Source organism: Bubalus bubalis, chromosome X (assembly GCF_019923935.1).
Source record: "Bubalus bubalis isolate 160015118507 breed Murrah chromosome X, NDDB_SH_1, whole genome shotgun sequence".
Taxonomy (NCBI): Eukaryota; Metazoa; Chordata; class Mammalia; order Artiodactyla; family Bovidae; genus Bubalus; species Bubalus bubalis.
Genome location: NC_059181.1, coordinates 127,348,595 through 127,369,062, shown reverse-complemented (window position 1 = coordinate 127,369,062; position 20,468 = coordinate 127,348,595). Strand labels below are relative to the sequence as shown.

At 41.4% G+C, this 20,468-nt stretch overlaps 1 protein-coding gene across 3 annotated transcripts; it reads left to right on the top strand.

The window, feature by feature from the left end:
• The first annotated feature begins 1,367 nt into the window (after positions 1–1,367).
• On the top strand, positions 1,368–17,295 carry NKRF (NFKB repressing factor). 3 transcript variants are annotated; one of them, XM_006046102.4, is made up of 4 exons: positions 1,368–2,124; positions 3,581–3,679; positions 13,401–13,531; positions 14,959–17,295. In XM_006046102.4, the coding sequence occupies exons 1-4, from the start codon at positions 1,859–1,861 to the stop codon at positions 16,914–16,916; spliced, it is 2,454 nt and encodes an 817-aa protein (XP_006046164.2). In that variant the 5' UTR covers positions 1,368–1,858; the 3' UTR covers positions 16,917–17,295. The 3 variants fall into 3 exon arrangements, with proteins under 3 accessions (XP_006046164.2, XP_006046166.2, XP_044793140.1); XM_006046104.4 differs by lacking the exon at positions 3,581–3,679 and having other exon boundaries at positions 1,369–2,124; XM_044937205.2 differs by lacking the exon at positions 1,368–2,124 and having other exon boundaries at positions 2,948–3,679.
• The last annotated feature ends 3,173 nt before the right edge of the window (positions 17,296–20,468 follow it).

Sequence of the window (20,468 nt, the reverse complement as noted above, 5' to 3'; positions counted from 1 at the left end):
AGCCCTGGGATTTCTTTGGAAGGAATGATGCTAAAGCTGAAACTCCAGTACTTTGGCCACGTCATGCAAAGAGTTGACTCATTGGAAAAGACTCTGATGCTGGGAGGGATTGGGGGCAAGAGGAGAAGGGGACGCCAGAGGATGAGATGGCTGGATGGCATCACTGACTTGATGGACGTGAGTCTGAGTGAACTCTGGGAGTTGGTGATAGTCAGGGAGGCCTGGCGTGCTGGGATTCATGGGGTCGCAAAGAGTCGGACACGACTGAGCGACTGATCTGATGTGATCTTCTCTGAAAACAGTTAAAAGGGGACAACGGATAAAAGTCACTTCATTCAACAGTCCTCCTGCTATGGAACACTGAGTTCTAGGCAGGACTATTTCTCCCCACCAACCCGATAATTAGTTCCAGGACAACAGAGAAAATCCAGTTTCTTTTTCCTTTGTATTGACTATACTGAGCACACAGTAAGTGCTGTGTAAATTCCTACTGACCGGGGGCTTTCCTGGTGGTCCAGTGGTTAAGAATCTGCATTCCAATGCAGCGAAGCCCGGTTTGATTCCTAGTCCTCGAACTAAGATACCACAACTAGACACAGCCTGGATGCCCCAAGGAAGACCCAGTGCAGCCAAATTAATAAATACATAAAATTGTTTACATGAAAGATACCAATCCCAACCTTATATAAAATAGATATATAAATTCCCACTGACACTCATTAACTACTTCCATAGCACAGACGGGCAGACAGTTGATTGAGGGGCTGGAGCAGACCGCGGGCCTAGTGAAAACGTTTGCCTACAGAGTGAGCCATTTGGTGCTGTGCAGCTTTTAGTTTGGGGGCCCCTTTTGTATTTTGTAATATTCTGCACGTTTTAAATTGATACAGTTAATACAGGATTATTTGAAACCGTGATCAGAACTGTGTGAACACGATGCTTGTATTTGTCAGCAACTGGGATGGAGTATGGACGATAAGTGGGTTTGGATGATTTTTTCTTAAGTATTTTGTTTTTACTATTACTTCACAATAAAACAAAGCTAATGGTGTACGACGCACAGATAGCTTTTCAAGCTATCCTCTGAAGAAAGAGCGCCTCGGAGAGCTTACATTAAGAAGAAAAAGAAGTGTGTTATCCATTTCAAACCCAAGTCCCTCCCACTGTCAGAAACCCAGGGGAAAGCGTCAGGCGACCTATTGCTGCCAACAGTCACCTGAGAGAGCCTTCTAAGGAGTTAACGGAACCATGTTTCCAAACCTCAGAAAAATCTTTCAAAAAATCCCCTTCCCGGAGCCCCGCCCCACGCTTGCGACCACAGTACGTCAAAGGCCCCCAGTAGTCATAAGAAGGGATAAAAACGTACGTCGCGCGAGACTCAGCGACGGGATTTTGAAGTTAGGGAACAGCCGCAGCGCACGCGCACTGGCCTCACAACCTCAGGGCGGCACGCGGGTAGGTAGACTAGAACTCAGAGAAGGGGAAGCAGAGCGTGCAGGTGTCTTTTTTTTTCTTTCCCAGCGCAGTGCGTGAATCTGAGGGTCGCCGGAGGTGCGGAGCGCTGGGCCTGGCTTGGTCTCCCCGGCGCGCGTGTGACTGTGCCGGGTGCCCTCGTGCTCCTCCACGAGTTGCAGGAGTGCAGCGGGCGTGTACCCGGGTTGCCGGGACAGGAGCTTGTGGTCGCCTTTCCCTTTTTAACGGTCGCCCCTCACGTACACACTCCAGTCCCCTGAGAGTTGGTCTTCGTGCCCCCGGCGCGCCCCTGCTCACCCGGTCCCTCCCACCAACCTCCAGTTCCCGCTTGCTCCTGATCAGGAGTCGGCTTCATCCCTGGGGTCCCTGCTTGGGGGCGGAGAAGATGGCTGGCGGACGTCTGCTGTTGGGGGGCGACTTCCTGTCGCCGCCGCCGCTACCCCCCCTCCCGCCGCCGCCGCCGCCGCCCCTCCCGCCGCCCCCGCCCGAGCCAGTGCTGGAGCAGTGGCGCTATAGCCACGAAAGTGACTGGCAGTGGGCTCTGCGGCGCAGCTTCATCTGTCGGCACCTGCACAGTTATCCCGGGGCTGCCCTAGACCAGCTCCTCGCGCTCTCCGCTGCCTGGACCAACCACGTTTTCTTGGGCTGCAGGTGAGTAAGGTGTGAGGGTCAGGCTGGGGACCCGGGTGGGGTGGGGATCAGTGAAGAGGGTCGGGATAGGGAAGGAGGGGGCGAGTATGGATGAGTGCTTAGAGACTGGAGATTTGGAGGTGCTGGAGGACTCCACTGTTGGCCCAGGGCGGGCGGGGACGGGGGCGGTTGGCTGAGCGAGGTGGCTGCAGATGACATAACAGCTAGAAAGGTGCGGGGATCGCGGGAGAGGCTCTCTAGGACCAGGGATGGAGATGAAGCAGCACCTGGGAGAGGATTGCCGAGAGGTGGTCATTGTGATGGTGTTTTGGAGGGCGTGGGAAATAACGAATAGCAGAACCTCGGACCTGCGTAGGACCTTCCAGGGATGCGGTATCCGCAGAGAATATTCGACAGTCGGGGTTCCGGGGTCTATGGGGGGAGAGGAGAGGGGCTCTGCGGTTCTAATCCTAGTCTCCTGAGCGTTCTCTCTTTCCATTCCCGTTAAATTAAATAGCAGCCCCCTAGCTGGGTTTTACTGTCTTCTCCTGGGGAGGCGGTTTGTATGAGGTCTCAGCCGCAGGGTCCGCCTTGCTTGTAGATTTGCGCATAATGTGTCTGGACGCAAACAAAGAAATGGTTATATCTACTGTAAAAGCGGATTGCCCTCATTTCACCTTAAATGTGATCAGTAGGATTAACATTTGGCCTCTGAGTAAGGTTTTAGGTGTGTGTTTGTCGCCCCCGCCCCCCGCCCCCGCCCCGCTCCCCTTTCTTAGAACCTAGTGCCTGTTCTGAACAGGCCTCTTTGAAAGCTCTTTGCATTCAATGGAGACTGCAGTATGGTTCCAACCCTTTTTTTTTTTTAAACAAACTACTTGGACCATTGTCCTTCAGAACCTTCAAATCGGCCCTATACTAGACTAATCATTCCTTTGATAGACTGATAGGGTTTTTTTTTTTTTTTTTTAAGACACTTGCTTCAGGGCAAATTTTTTAGGAAGGATGAGAAATTATGAAAAATGATCAGATCAAATTCAACCAGTTCAGTTCCAGGAATGATTGTAACAGATACAGATAAATAAGATTGTCTGTGGTTAATGCTTAATTATTGAACATAGATAGCATCCAGTGTGATACTTGTTTTGCTTCCATAACACAAAAATATTTTTTCTGTCTTCTCTAGATTAGTGTACTTTTCTGCCTCCAGAGATAAATGACTATTTCACTGGAGGAACTGGTTATGACTGGGGAAGCCTCAGTAATTAATCAAGTCAGATAAATCTAACTGACCTGCACTTAACAATATTGTTCTGGCAATTGGAATGGTACCTTTATCCTATAATCATAGATGTCCTTAATATCACAGAAGCCATGGGAAATCTGAATCCTTTAAGAAAAAAACTTAAAGAATTGCTATAATGTTAACCAATAGTTTAACTGAAGAGTAATGTTTACATTCTATCTGTTAACTTAGATATAGGAGAAAGGGAAGGGGCAATAAAGAATCATGGAAACTAGGAACCAAGTGTAATCTTCCACTTGAGGCAGGCTTTATGTCAGCTGTCATCTTCAGGTGAGTAAAATCTGTATTCCAGTACTTGTTAACGTCGGTGTTGGCAGAGCTCTATTTTCTGGTCTATTTTTCTGTGACAGAAGACTCTTCTTTTCTCCCAGGGGGACTGCAGAATGCATGGTGACACAGCCCACTCTAAACTGAAATCATTAATTTGTCTTTGAAGGCCCATCCCCTGACTTTTAGAACAGATTATAAACAGTAGCCAGAAGAGAACTCTTTGCATTTTGTTTCCCACTCGCAGGACTTTGTGTGTTCTAATTTAGCTGGGACTGAAAGAACTCCTAGGTCAGGGATAGCTTTGAAAAATCCTTGATCATAAGACCAAGCCAGGAGGAGCTCACATGAGCAGGGGAGCAAATCATGTTTCAATCCCTTTTGGTGATAGTGGCGATTCTCAGAGAACAAGTTTTAATATCTTCTTGACCATCTGTAACATGTTTCTCAGACTTAAGCAGCATCAGAATCTTAGGCTTCTTAAAACACAGATTGCTGGGCTCTACTGCCAGGGTTTCTGATTCAGTGGGTATGAGGTGGGACCCCAGAATTTGTATTTCTAACAAGTTCCCAGGTAATGGATGATGCTCATCCAGGGACTACACTATGAGAACCGTTGTCTTACAGGATAAATAAAACAATGTTTTCTAATCTGCTTTTTGATCATTTTTTTCCCTCAGTCTACAAAATCCCATGGACAGAGGAGCCTGGTAGGCTGCAGTCCATGGGGTCGCTAAGGGTCAGACATGACTGAGCGACTTCACTTTCTTCACTTTCATGCATTGGAGAAGGAAATGGCAACCCACTCCAGTATTCTTGCCTGGAGAATCCCAGGGACAGGGGAGCCTGGTGGGCTGCCATCTATGGGGTCGCACAGAGTCGGACACAACTGAAGCGACTTAGCAGCAGCAGCAGGCAATCAGGAAGCCCAAATAGCTGAAATTATTTCTCTTCACCTTTTCTTCTCTGTTTCATAAAAATAAACAACGTGTCAAGGTTTTTTTTTTCTGTAGGCCATTTCTAACATATATCTTGTGGCTAATGAAAATTTAGTGCAGTCTTATCAACTTCATGTACAGCACAGACATAATTGTTCATATGAATGCCAAGGGACCTATGCAATTTTTACTTAAAATTGTTGATAGTGCGTGTATATTTAATAAAGCAGAATGTTTGGTTAACTGGGGCATTCAGCTTTCCAATCATTCTTCATCAGTAGTATTGGAAACAGAATCCAAAAAAAGAGAAAGAAACAGAATCCTGATCTATTGACTTTTGGTGAGATATTAATCAATAGAGAAAATATATCCTAAAATGAATCCAGTTTGCCACCTTGATTATTTGTCTCTTCCTGTTGATGTGAGACTGATGTTTGGAAGGAAGATGCTGACTGGGCTCATGTTGTGAAACTAACTTTGCACATAGTAGGTAGAATGCATCAATCACCAGCTGATGAAATATGAGTGGGAGCTTTTAAAAGCTATATCAGTAATCTTAGTTGTATGTTATTCACTATGTAGGAGTCTTTTGAATAGGTTTGCATAAATAATTTTATATTTGGAAATCCTAACCTTTGCTTAGTTTTCAAACCTCACCTTTTAAATTTGGACCTAGTAGAGCAGTTTGATAATTTTTTTAATTTGAAAGAAAGCATCTATTACTGAATATTTATTAAATTTCAGGTTACATTGTATATCATAAGTATACACCTATAAGCACGTGTCTTTTTTCAAGAATGTAAGATTCATGAAGTCAGATGTCTTTGTCCATTAGAAATCATCTTTTTGTATGGTAGGTATGGTGGCACAGTTGTGATTTCCAAAAAGCTTGATACATGATAAACTACCTTGGAAAACCTTAAAGACCAGCTGGGGCTTTTTGGTTTTCTTTTTTAAGCATTTACAACCAAATGGGTTGTAAATGCATAGTATGCATACATCTTAAAATTACTTCATTGGACTTGCCTTAATGGTACTTTACATCATGATCCCTCCATGAGATAAAATACTGTATAGCCATTAAAAGTCATGTGCTAATGACATGGAGAAAAAGCTTATGACATAATAAATTAAGAAAAACATCAAAAAAGAATCTCAGCAGATTACAAATCAACATAGATGATCTGATAGTGATTTTTTTTTTTTTTGCAGGGGTGGGGAGAAGGTGGTATGGGAAGCATAGAAAAAGGAATAAAAAGTAAACCCCAAAATGTTAATGAAATTATCAGTGGTTGGGTTTGTAGGCGTTTTCTTGATGGATTCTCTAAAATTTCTGGAGTAAAGGTGTTACTTTTTAAATCCACTAAAAAAATGCACTATGGAAAACTGAGTGATGAAAGCTTTATTTACTGCCTTGGCTTATTTCAGATTTGTGGAACCACTTTATCCCTGGGTAGGTATTCTTTGGAGAATTTTTAGAAATAAGACTGAAATCCTAGTGGTCTTCATAGTAAAGATTAATGTAAAGATTAATATTTGTTCTTTGAATAGTCAAGTGTTAGGCACTACACTGGAGAAGGCAATGGCACCCCACTCCAGTACTCTTGCCTGGAAAATCCCATGGACGGATCCCCTGACTTCACTTTCACTTTTCACTTTCATGCATTGGAGAAGGAAATGGCAACCCACTCCAGTGTTCTTGCCTGGAGAATCCCAGGGACGGGGGAGCCTGGCGGGCTGCTGTCTATGGGGTCTCACAGAGTCGGACACGACTGACGTGACTTAGCAGCAGCAGCAGCAGCAAGCACTACACAGTCTGTTCCATTATTGTTCCAGCTGGTTGGGATTCTTCAGTATTTTGACTTCCTAATAAAGGGCTGAGAAGATGACTGTATTGGCAACCAACACAAAGGTTTATTTTTATAGCCTATGGGTGATGTTAAATTTTGTGGCAGATGTAATGAATAGGGAACAGTAAGTAGGTATAATCAATACTAATGCTGGAAGAAACCGGAGAGAAAAAGTGAATGTGAATGGAGTGGGCCCCAAATGCATCATTCCTGCACCCTGAATGGCATACATGCCATTACACTTGGGTACCATGTTTGGAATCCATCTATAAGATTTGGAGAATTTTAACTGGAATTCAAGGTGAGTGGTTTGGTTGTAGTACCAGTTTTGGTAGCAAAATTGGCAATACCAGTTTAAGATTGGTAGACTTCATCTCATTTTCATAATCTTTTCATCTCATACCTTGGAAATTGTGCTCACAAATCTTTTTTTAAATTATTTTATTTTTGGCTGCACTGGGTCTTTGTTGCTGTGTGCTGGCTTATTCTAGTTGCGCCCAGCAGGGGCTACTCTCTAGTTGTGGTGTGTGGGCTTCTCATTGTGGTGGCTTCTCTTGTTGCAGAGCACAGGCTCTAGGGCATGCAGGCTTCTATAGTTGCAGCGTGTGGGCTCAGTAGTTGTGGTGCACTGGCTTAGTTGTTCCATGGAATGTAGGAACTTCCCGGCTAGGGATTCGAACCTGTGTTCCCTGCATTGGCAGGAGGATCTTATCTTCTATACCACCAGAGAAGTCCCCACTCCCAAATCTTAATGAAAGTGATATATATAATGTATGACATTTTAGGCTATGCTTTTTGATGTTTGCTGCTGCTGCTAAGTCGCTTAGTCGTGTCCGACTCTTGTGCGACCCCATAGACGGCAGCCCACCAGGCTCCCCTGTGCCTGGGATTCTCCAGGCAAGAACACTGGAGTGGGTTGCCATTTCCTTCTCCAATGCATGAAAGTGAAAAGTGAAAGTGAAGTCGCTCAGTCGTGTCCGACTCTTAGCGACCCCATGGACTGCAGCCTACCAGGCTCCTCCGTCCGTAGGATTTTCCAGGCAAGAGTACTGGAGTGGGGTGCCATTGCCTTCTCCTTTTGATGTTTAGATAAGAGTAAATAAAAATAAATCACGGCATTTAAATGCTGGTGTTAGCAGCAGCAGTTATCAGTGGGAAATGTGGGTTACAACTGGGCTAGCTTCCAGGTCATCTGTCAGAGATGGCCACCATGTCACTTCTCTGCTTTGCAAGGAAAGACATCTGATGGGTGCGGGACCTGTTGTGTTGAAAATGGAAAATGTTATCCTCTTTCAAGTTCAGAGCCTACTCATGTAGAGGTGTGCTAGTTTCTCATTTTCACAACTTTCTTGGGGAATTCCCTGGTGGTCCAGTGGTCCCTGGTTGGGGAACTAAGATCCCACAAGCTGCACAGCATGCCCCCTGCCCCTGCCCAAAGAAGAACTTTCTTCTCACACACCACCAGAAGTCTTTTTTGGTCTTAGGCTTAGAAAGGCTCTGAAGGTGAGAAGAGTGAGTAGATCCCATGATAACCAAAACTTCACTGAGCCCATAGTTTTGTTTCTCTGTAGGAAATTGATATTCTGTCAAGGGCAAATGTACTTCATAAGGAGTCCTTTTTATTTTTTTAATATAAATTTATTTATTTTAATTGGAGGCTAATTACAATATTGTATTGTATGTTTTAAAGCTTTTTATTAAGGAAAATCAAACACAAAAAGTAGAAGAGTTTAGTGGACACTCATGCATGCATCATTCAACTTCAGCAATTATCAACAGTCTGTCATGCTACCCTTCTCATTTCGTCTCGCCCCCAGTATTTTGTGCAAGGCAGAATATATTAAAGAAAACCTTGACATCATTTCTCTTGCAAATATTTTAGTATGTATCTGTACCAGATAATTTTAAAAAATAGAGTCATAATACCATTATTCATACTCAGAAAAATTAACGATAATTTCTCAAAATGATCCAATAATGTGTTCTCCATTTGTCTCAGAATGGTTTGTTTGACCCACGGTCCAAACAAGGTCCACACATATCTGATTGATGTGTCACCTTTAACCTATAACCATTCCCTCTCCTTTTGTTTTCATGCTGTTTATTTGATGACGAAATGGACTGTCACGTAGTGTTTCCTTCATCATGGATTCGACTGGCTGTATTCTTGTGGTGGTGCTTAACATGTTTCTAGGAGTTAGGGGCTTGATTAGGTTTGCGTGCAATTATTTGGTGGTCAAGAACACTTTGTAGATCTTTGCCCTGTCATATCACATCGGGGACACATGTCTGGTTGTCCCATTTTTAGTGAGATTAAGATTATAAAGTTCTCCACCAACTTTTTTCAATTGAAATTTTTATTGACATAATTATTGATTCACCTGTAATTGTAGAAAATAATATAATGCCCTGTGCTCTTTACCCAATTCCCGCAATGACAACATTTTGCAAAGTTAATATATCATAATCAGGATAATGACATTGTTACAATCTGCAGTCTACACAGATTCCTCCAGTTTTACTAATACTTGTGTGTGTGATTCTATACAGTTTATCACAGATGTAGGTTTGCATGTCCACAACCATAATCAAGATATTGAACAGTTCCAGTACCACAAGGATCCCTCACATTGCCCTTTAAAACCACATCCATTTCCCTCCCACTCATACCCAATACTGCGTGTATCAATAGTTTATTCATTTTTTTGCTGAGCAGTGTTCCATGGTGTGTGGTAAAGACATCTGGGCTGGTTGTAGTTTGGGGCTGTTACAAATAAAGCTGTTATGAACATTTGTGTAGACTTTTTTGTGTGAATGTACACTTTTATTTCTCGGAGATAAATGCCCAAAAGTGCAGTTGCAAGGTCATGAGGTGATTGCATGTTTAATTTTATAAAAAACTTCCAAGTTGTGCTCCAGAGTGGCCATATCACTTTATATTCCCACGAGTAGTGTACAAGTGATCCAGTTTTTCTGCATCCTTGTCAGCATTTAGTGTTGTCGCCATTTTCACTGTAGCCACTCTGATAGATATGGAATAATATCTCATTGTGGTTTAAGTTGCATTTCCTTGGTGGCTGATGATGTTGAACATTTCTTTTTATCTGCTTATTTGCAATCTGTATATCCTCTCTGGTGAAATGTTCTATTCATATCTTTTGTTCATTTATATGTGTGTATACTATATACACATATATACACATTATATATGTGTATATATTTTACTGTTGAACTTGAGAGGTCTTGAGGTCTTTATTCTAGATACTAGTCTTTTATCTGGAGAAGGCAATGGCACCCCACTCCAGTACTCTTGCCTAGAAAATCCCATGGACGGAGGAGCCTGGTAGGCTGCAGTCCATGGGGTCGCTAGAGTCGGACGCGACTGAGCAACTTCACTTTCACTTTTCACTTTCATGCATTGGAGAAGGAAATGGCAACCCACTCCAGTGTTCTTGCCTGGAGAATCCCAGGGACTGGAAGCCTGGTGGGCTGCCGTCTATGGGGTCGCACAGAGTCAGACACGACTGAAGCGATTTAGCAGCAGCAGCAACAGCAGCAGCAGTCTTTTGTCAAGTATATGGTTTGTAAATATTTTCTTGCTCTCTGTAGCTTGTCTTTTCATCCTCTTCCCAGGATCTTTTGAGAGCAAAATTTTTAAATTTTAATGAAGTCCATTTTATTAACTTTTTCTTTTATGGATCATACTTGTGGTGTTAAGTATAAGAATTCTTTGCCTAGCTGGAGATCTTGAAGATTTTCTTCTGTATTTTTTGTAAAAACTTTTTAGTTTCACATTTAAGTTTATGATGCATTTTGAGTTAACTTTTGTATATGATGTGAGGTTTAGGTTGAGGTGGTTTGTTTAGGTTGGATGCCTACTTTGTCCAGCACCATTTGATAAAAAGACTGTCCTGCCACCATTGAATTGCTTTTAGTTTTATCAACAATTGAGCATGTCAGTGTGGGTCTATTTCTAGGTTCTTCCCCATCAACTTTCACCTGATAAGCCTTTATTGTTTTCAGTTGCTCAGTTGTGTCTGACTCTTTGTGACCCCATTAACTGCAGCATGCCAGGCTTCTCTGTCCTTCAGCATCTCCTGGAGCTTGTTCAAACTCATGTCCATTGAGTCAGTGATGCCATCCAACCATCTCATCCTCTGTCGTCCCCTTCTCCTCCTGCTTTCAGTCTTTCCCAGCATCAGGGTCTTTTCCAATGAGTCAGTTCTTCATATCAGGTGGCCAAAGTATTGGAGTTTCAGCTTCAGCATCAGTCCTTCCAATGAATATTCAGGACTGATTTCCTTTAGGATTGACTGGTTGGATCTCCTTTTAGTCCAAGGGCCTCTCAAGAGTCTTTTCCAACACCACAGTTCAAAAGCATCAATTCTTTGGTGCTCAGCCTTCTTTATGGTCCAGCTCTCACATCCATACATGACTACTGGAAAAACCATAGCTTTGACTAGACAGACTTTGTTGGCAAAGTAATGTCTCTGTTTTTTAATACGCTGTCTATGTTGGTCATAGCTTTTCTTCCAAGGAGCAAGCGTCTTTTAATTTCATGGCTGCAGTTATCATCTGCAGTGATTTTGGAGCCCAAGAAAATAAAATCTGTCACTGTTTCCCCATCTTTGCCATGAAGTGATGGGATTGGATGCCATGATCTTCATTTTTTGAATGTTGAGTTTTAAGCCAGCTTTTTCACTCCCCTCTTTCACTTTCATCAAGAGGCTCTTTAGTTCTTCTTCACTTTCTGCCATAAGGGTGGTGTCATCTGAATATCTGAGGTTATTGATATTTCTCCCAGTAATCTTGATTCCACCTCATGCTTCATCCAGCCTGGCATTTCACATGATGTACTTGGCATATAAGTTAAATAAGCAGGGTGACAGTATACAGCTTTGACCTAGTCCTTTACCAATTTTGAACCAATCCATTGTTGCTTTTTGACCTGTGTACAGGTTTTGCAGGAGGCAGGTAAGGTGGTCTGGTATCCCCATCACTTTAAGAATTTTCCACAGTGTGTTGTGATCCACACAGTCAAAGACTTTAGCGTAGTCAATGAAGCAGAAGTAGATGTTTTTCTGGGATTCTTTTTCTGTGATCCAATGGATGTTGGCAATTTGATCTCTGGTTCCTCTGCCTTTTCTAAATCCAGCTTGAACATCTGGAAGTTCTCATACTGTTGAAGACTAGCTTGGAGAATTTTGAGCATTACTTTACTAGCATGTGAGATGAGTGCAATTGTGCGGTAGTTTGAGCATTCTTTGGCATTGCCTGTCTTTGGGATTGGAATGAAAACTGACCTTTTCCGGTCCTGTGGCCACTGCTGAGTTTTCCAAATTTGCTGGCATATTGAGTTGCAGCACTTTCACAGCATCATCTTTCAGGATTTGAAGTAGCTCAACTGGAATTCCATCACCTCCACTAGCTTTGTTCATAGTGATGCTTCCTGAGGCCCACTTGACTTTTCACTGCAGGATGTCTGGCTCTAAGTGAGTGATCACACCATTGTGGTTATCTGGGTCATTAAGATCTTTTCTGTATAGTTCTTCTATGTATTCTTGCCACCTTAAGAAAATATCTTCTGCTTCTGTTAGGTCCATAACATTTCTGTCCTTTATTGAGCCCAATTTGCGTGAAATGTTCCCTTGCTGCTGCTGCTGCTGCTGCTAAGTCGCTTCAGTCGTGTCCGACTCTGTGCGATCCCATAGATGGAAGCCCACCAGGCTCCCCTGTCCCTGGGATTCTCCAGGCAAGAACACTGGAGTGGGTTGCCATTTCCTTCTCTGATGCATAAAAGTGAAAAGTGAAAGTGAAGTCACTCAGTCGTGTCCGACTCTTAGCGACCCCATGGATTGCAGCCTACCAGGCTCCTCCGTCCATGGGATTTTCCAGGCAAGAGTACTGGAGTGGGGTGCCATTGCCTTCTCTGAAATGTTCCCTTAGTATCTCTAATTTTCTTGAAGAGATCTCTGTCTCTCCCGTCTTATTGTTTTCCTCTATTTCTTTGCATTGTTCATTTAGGAAGGCGTTCTTATCTCTCCTTGCTAAACTTAGCAGCCATTGATGATCATTTATTGTTGCATTATGGGTTGCAAAATGGTAGAAATCTATCATTCCTTCGTTTATTAGCTGGAATGCTTCTGTAAAGGAGATTTTCTTCATCAACTCTTTAGTTTTCTCTGAGGTACAATTTGTACAGGGAAATGCTGGATAAATGCTTGCTTTCTTCTTTTAATGTTACTTGTTTTGGGAATAATGACTTGATTCCCCACCATTCTCCAAAGGTGACCAATAATGAGTTTGTAAGTATTACTGTGAACTAATGGATTTTTTAACGTGTTTGATGTGTTTCAATCCACTGTGGTTATTCTTGATATTCAAGTTGGCTCACTTCTGAGTCTATTTGACAACAACCCCTGAGGTCTTTGACAGCATCCTTGTTTCCAGGCATGAAAATATCTCCCAGATTCTACATTTCTTGGCCCAGACTTGGATCCAGCCACTTCTTTCAGGACTCTGATTCCATTTGGTGGGAAATGATAGAAACCGCAATCTGGATGTTAACAATCCATCTCTTATTAACATTCTTAGTACTTTTACATTATCATTATCATATATGTATACATGATATACATCATATATGTATATATGTAGAGAAAAATAAATTACGAGTTTATATGGATACTTTTAATTCAAATTAAAGATATGGTCTTCACCTAAATTTCTTAATGTTTGTGTTTGTATGTCTTCTAATGACAGTAACATAATTGCTCATTTGATACATAACTATTTTAGGGCAGATTCTTCAGTTTTATAGCCAAGACACTCTGTTAGTAAAGTCCTGTGGGAGCAATTATAAGATGGGTCATCTAGAAACTTTTTCAAAAACTGCATTCTTGCTGTTTTAACTGTAGATTATATTCATTTAAATAGGTACAGCCCACGCTTGATGGAAAAAATTCTCCAAATGGCTGAAGGTATTGATATTGGGGAGATGCCTTCATATGATCTGATGCTGTCCAAGGCCTCCAAAGGTCAAAAACGTCACCTCTCAACATGTGATGGTGAGTATACTGTTTCTGGAAGGTGGGATTTGAAGAAACAGTGTAGCTTCTTTTTTAATGATATGAGTGTGGTATATGATTTTAAATAACATTGGTAACATCAGATCTTACACACTGTAAAAGTTTTAACTTTCAGTTTGTACATTTTTTTTTTGAGGGTGCTAAATAGAACTGAAAGCTAAGAATACTGAATTCATGCTATAATGCTGTCCTGTAAAAGTTTTAACTTTCAGTTTGTACATTTTTTTTTTGAGGGTGCTAAATAGAACTGAAAGCTAAGAATACTGAATTCATGCTATAATGCTGTCCTGTAAAAGTTTTAACTTTCAGTTTGTACATTTTTTTTTTGAGGGTGCTAAATAGAACTGAAAGCTAAGAATACTGAATTCATGCTATAATGCTGTCCTGTAAAAGTTTTAACTTTCAGTTTGTACATTTTTTTTTTGAGGGTGCTAAATAGAACTGAAAGCTAAGAATACTGAATTCATGCTATAATGCTGTCCTGTAAAAGTTTTAACTGTCAGTTTGTACATTTTTTTTTTGAGGGTGCTAAATAGAACTGAAAGCTAAGAATACTGAATTCATGCTATAATGCTGTCCTTGAAGGGTAATGCTTCCATGCCATGGAACCTCCCTTAAGCATCTAAGTAACTAAATCCTCCTGGATGGGTCTGTGGTAGACCAATTTTCTACTAAACTGTGTTATAGGGAGAAAGCTCTAGTGTCTGGTATAGCCTCAGCAGAGTTCTTCCATAGCTTTAAATTTGATATCCTCTATAAATCATTAGTTTCCAGCTAAAGTTTGTTCTAGAAATAAAATATAGCAAACATCTTTTTGTGCAGAATAAGTCAGAACTAAAATTTTGAAGTTGAAAATCTTTGGGATCTTTTGACAAATATTTTTTATTTGATTTTTTTTTTAGTCGCAACTATGTAAAGCACCATCACAGAGTCGGTCACTTCTGGTACAAAAGAGAGGCTTTGTAAACGCCTCTGGTCATCATCTCTGTTGCATTAGAGCCATCTGTTCCATTTGCAGTCCTTAAGAAGGAGCTTTTCAGCACAGGTGGTATGAGATCATAGTGGAACATCCTCTTACTCAGTACACTTCACCTGTGCTTTAACTCATTAGATGCAGAAGCATCTACCCGTCGTGCATGGTGGTGACCTGCATAGTTGAGTCAATGGCATATTTTCTGTCAAGTCTCCTCCCTTACACGTGGAAGGACAGGGAGCATCTCTCCTTATGCTGGAATCTTACATTGATATTTGAGTCCCTTCACCTAAATGACCTGAAGTTTTTGTGATGGGACATAACTTTTACCAGCAGTTCAGCTTGCAAAAAAAAAGTGGTTGGTACTGTTTTCCTGCTTGGTTCTTTTGAAATATCCCTTTTTAATGAATTGTAAATTTCACTCATTCTATAGGTCAAAATCCTCCTAAAAAGCAAGCCGGTTCCAAATTCCATGTGAGACCTCGTTTTGAGCCTGTACATTTTGTAGCTAGTAGTTCAAAAGACGAAAGACAGGAAGATCCTTATGGCCCTCAAGCAAAAGAGAGAAATGAACAAACACATTTTGCTAACATGCCAAGAGACATCTACCAAGATTATACTCAAGACTCTTTCAGTATACAAGATGGGAACTCTCAGTATTGTGATTCATCAGGATTTATTTTCACAAAAGACAAGCCTGTCACAGCCAACATGTATTTTGACAGTGGGAACCCTGCCCCCAGCAGCACATCACAGCAGGCAGACTCTCAGTCACCTCCTGAGCCTTCACCATCACAGACATTTCCTGAGTCAGTGGTAGCTGAGAAGCAGTATTTTATTGAAAAATTAACAGCAACTATCTGGAAGAACCTTTCTAATCCAGAGATGACTTCTGGATCTGATAAAATTAATTACACCTATATGTTAACTCGTTGTATTCAGGCATGTAAGACAAATCCTGAATATATATATGCTCCTTTAAAAGAAATCCCTCCTGCTGACATCCCCAAAAATAAAAAACTTCTAACAGATGGTTATGCCTGTGAAGTTAGATGCCAGAACATCTACTTAACTACAGGCTATGCTGGCAGCAAGAATGGGTCCAGGGATCGAGCTACTGAGCTAGCTGTAAAACTCTTGCAGAAACGTATTGAAGTTAGGGTTATCCGACGGAAATTCAAGCACACAATTGGAGAGGACCTTGTGGTGTGTCAGATTGGCATGCCTTCCTATGACTTTCCTCCAGCTCTGAAACCACCAGAAGAGCTGGTGGTGCTGGCTAAAGATGCTTCTGGGCAGCCGATTTTTAATGCTTCCGCCAAACACTGGACCAATTTTATCCTTACAGAAAATGCAAACGATGCAATTGGTATCCTTAACAATTCTGCCTCATACAACAAAATGTCTGTTGAATACAAATATGAGATGATGCCAAATCGTACATGGCGTTGTCGAGTGTTTTTGCAAGATCACTGCTTAGCTGAAGGTTATGGAACCAAAAAAACAAGTAAACATGCAGCTGCTGATGAGGCTTTGAAAATCCTTCAAAAAACACAGCCCACTTATCCATCTGTCAAAAGTTCACAGTGCCAAGCAGGCTCTTCCCCCAGGGGATCTGGAAAGAAGAAAGACATAAAGGATCTTGTAGTTTATGAGAATTCTTCCAATCCTGTGTGCACGCTGAATGACACAGCTCAGTTTAACCGAATGACAGTTGAATACGTCTATGAAAGAATGACAGGCCTCCGATGGAAATGCAAGGTGATTCTCGAGAGTGAAGTAATTGCAGAAGCAGTTGGAGTGAAGAAAACTGTCAAATATGAAGCTGCGGGGGAAGCTGTGAAAACCCTCAAAAAGACCCAACCGACTGTTATTAACAACTTGAAGAAAGGAGCTATTGAAGATGTGATTTCCAGAAATGAAATTCAGGGCCGCTCAGCAGAGGAGGCTTATAAACAACAAATCAAAGAAGATAACATTGGGAATCAGCTGCTGAGAAAGATGGGTTGGACGGGTGGTGGTTTAGGTAAATCTGGTGAGGGCATTCGGGAGCCAATCTCCGTCAAAGAGCAGCATAAGCGGGAAGGGCTTGGCCTTGATGTAGAGAGGGTAAATAAAATTGCCAAGAGAGATATTGAACAGATCATCAGAAACTATGCCCGCTCCGAGAGCCACACGGATTTAACTTTCTCTACAGAGCTGACTAATGATGAGAGGAAGCAAATACATCAGATCGCCCAGAAGTATGGTCTTAAGAGTAAGTCTCATGGGGTGGGCCACGACAGGTACCTGGTGGTAGGAAGAAAAAGACGGAAGGAGGACTTACTTGACCAGCTCAAACAGGAAGGCCAAGTAGGGCATTACGAGCTGGTGATGCCTCAAGCAAATTGAGATCTTGCTAATTTATTGTGCAGATGCCTGAGGCAGATTTGTGAATTAAAGAAGTGATGCTACATGTACTGGTTGCAGAGTATATTCATTCTTACGATGTTTCACCTTGTTCATTTCATATAGTGCTTTATTAGATATTGCAACTTGAAGAATACTGTCCACTTGTATTAGCTTAATCCAGCAGATAATATTGTGCAGTTACTGTTTATGTCTTTGATATTGCTGTGTCCCTCAGATTTTAGTGGTTTGTACAAAGCAAGAACACATATCCAAATGGAATTTCACCCCAAGAAAGAAATTCCCATTTTAAAGGGCATAGCACAGCAATCTGCAACAATATGTAAAATTGATGTTGACTACAATAAAACTGCTAAGTCGCGTCAGTCATGTCCGACTCTGTGCGACCCCAGAGATGGCAGCCCACCAGGCTCCTCCGACCCTGGGATTCTCCAGGCAAGAACACTGGAGTGGGTTGCCATTTCCTTCTCCAGTGCACAAAAGTGAAAGTGAAGTCGCTCGGTCGTGTCCGACTCGTTGCGACCCCATGGACTGCAGCCCACCAGGCTCCTCTGTCCATGGGATTTCCCAGGCAAGAGTAGTGGAGTGGGGTGCCTAGAGTCTTAATTCCAACTTAACTGAAATGTCAGATCATTTTGTATTATCTATTTTCATCTTTATGTGAAGCCAGTTATAGAATGTTTAACAGTAAATTGTGCTGTATGTGTAAATGTCCTTACCAACTAAATGATGTAAAACTTTCTTAAAGTAATTTTAGTGTCCATTTATTTATAACTCTTCCATGTGGTTTCCAGAATATTGGAAGTGATTTACTGTATCTTGTGATAGGAGTTTTAACAAATTCTAGTCTTCATGCTGAGAGAGCACTACTTGAGAGAGCAATTGAAAAGTTTCCAAAATTTTGATTCAGTCTGAAGAAAGGAAGCTGGAACTGTCTGTTCTTGGTGCCTTGCAGAGAGACTCGCAGCAACTCTCCATTACAGCTTTCATGTGGCTTGGATGTATAACACATCCAGGGTGGCCACAGCTGTGGCAGAGCTTGGTGAAAGACTGAAGATACATTGGTGCTTTGATGAAAAGGTCAGTTGGCTGGTTCTCTCTAGAAAAGCTTATTTAGCCCCCAAAGCCAACTTTGTAACATATTTAAAACTGCTATTTTCGCTTATTTCTGGAATGTAAAAAAAATGTATAAAAAGAATTAGCGTATGCTTCCTGAATAAAAAGGAGCCAGAGTTGATCAATGTGGTGGTGTGCTCATTTCTGGGAAGCAGCCTGGTAGCAACACTTTGACTCTTTGGAGAAGTCGTGTTTGCACAAAACATTTCAACACTAGAACACATGTGGATGAACATGATGACTTAGCAGATAGGAACAGCCAGTCAGTGACCCATCATGTTTTCCCCGGGGACCAACATGCTGGCTGCAGCCAAATCTTAGGCTGCTTCCTTTTACATGATTTTGTTTTTTGTATCTCAGGTAAATCGAGTATTAATATTCAGAGGTGAATATTGATAAACACCTCCAGTGACTTCATATTTAGAACAGTTAGGTTGCTTACAGTGACTGAAAACATTTAGCACCAAACTTGACATTGGCCCACAATGAACAACTTCCTTTCCCTTCTTAGGTATATTTTGCATTAAGAAGCTGTCCATTGTACTTAAATCAATATGTTAAAAATAGAAGGGGATTTTCTTTTATGCCTGGATCTCTATGGCTTTCAGTCACCTACAATGATAACACAGTGTATGATGTTTGCTTTCCGCTAACTTTTGTCCTACAGTGTCTGGCCTTTCATGTTAGTAGGATGAGGAATGAGGTGTGCGTTTTATTTTGGCCCTTAATCTTTTAACAGTGGCAAAGGGAACTAACCTAAAATGTTTATAGATTTTTTAGGATTATGTTTTTTACCTCCTAGTCTCATGCCAACTTTGAGAAGCTATGGTTCAATTAGTGTATTAGAAAAGCCCACCTTCACCTCTCTTGGGTAAGGGTAGCTTTGGAGATTGAGTGTAGAAACTCCTCTCTTTACATTTCTTTCCTCTTCCCAAAATGATTCAGGGGCCAGAGGAGTAGGGTGATGTTATATAAATCTGGTTTATTTGTATAAGTTAAAACGAATAGAATATCAGTGTAGTTAGTTAAGCTCTGAAACAATGGGGCCAAGTATATATTTGGTTCTCGGTTTGAGGGTCCAGATTTCCTAACTTCTTAGGATCAGCCTTGGTATTAATGTGGAAATCCATCTAACTGGAAATTCACTTCTTAACTTGGTGGGAGGGGTGGTGATAAATGAAATTTAAATCATCTAACTCTGCTTGAGAATATGTTGAGAAATGGGGTTGGCAAGAATGAGCTGCTGACAACCTTGCTGTTCTATTGTGTCCCCTTTTTGTTGGTTCTTATATTTTCCCTTTCTTTGAGACATATGAGACAGCAGTCATTTTTAACCCAGTACTGTAACCTTGCTATAAAACCTGCACAGGTACATGAGCAGCTTTAAGTTTTGTTTGAATAAATTATACTGAGGAACTAACTCTGCTTTCAGTTACATATATATTTATAGCATTAAGGCTCACAGATCTACTTTTTAGATTTTTTTCCCTCCCCTTTGATTACAAAATGAATGGAAATTTCATGCATTCTGTTTGGATTCTTTTAAAAGTAGTATACAGTACATTATTCACTGTGCTAAGAGTAACTCTTGAGGTTGGAAATGGGTCCTAAATAAGGGACTCTTAATTACAACTCTAGCTCTTCATCATACCCCCTTTGCCATACATGCAGGTGCAGAATTGAAGATTCAAGTTCAATCTGCCATTTGAAAGGGGACCTCACATATATGTTTTAAATTTATGATTGTTATAAATTAGTGTATGGTGTTGTTAGCCTGTGGCATTTAAAAAAAACTGTAAAGAAAAAAGGCAAATCTGCATTAAACTTTGAAATGAATGATTTGTGGTGCTTTTGACCATGGATATGATGCTTTGGGGAAGTCAGTTTGTTGATGCTGTTGTAAGATTTTAAAAGGATTATCCCATGAAAGATACTGGGAATAGTGTTTCTCAGGAGGTATACTAAAGAAAAAAATAATAAACATGCATATTCCCAATCTCACCTTAATTTTTTCAAGTATGAGTAACAGTGTCAATGTTCAAGATACCCAACCACAGGAATTCCCTGGTGGTCCAGCGATTAAGACTTGGGCGCTTTCACTGCCATGGCCCATGTTCAGTCCCTGGTTAGGGATCTAAGCTCCCATAAGCCATGTGGCACAGCCAAAAAAAAACAACCCAGCCAAAGTAGGATGAAGAAATTTATGTAAAACTAATCTGCCAAATAAAGACTGATTTAATGTCATTCTACTAAGAAGCAGAAATGAACTTACTAAGGATGTTGTTCCCAGGTGAATCTAACCAGTTCGTGTGTTCAGTGTAGGATGAGGTCCCTCACGTTGAAGCTCCTTTAAATACACCAGAAGGACTTAAATTTCATTTATCACCACCCCTCCCACCAAGTTAAGAAGTGAATTTC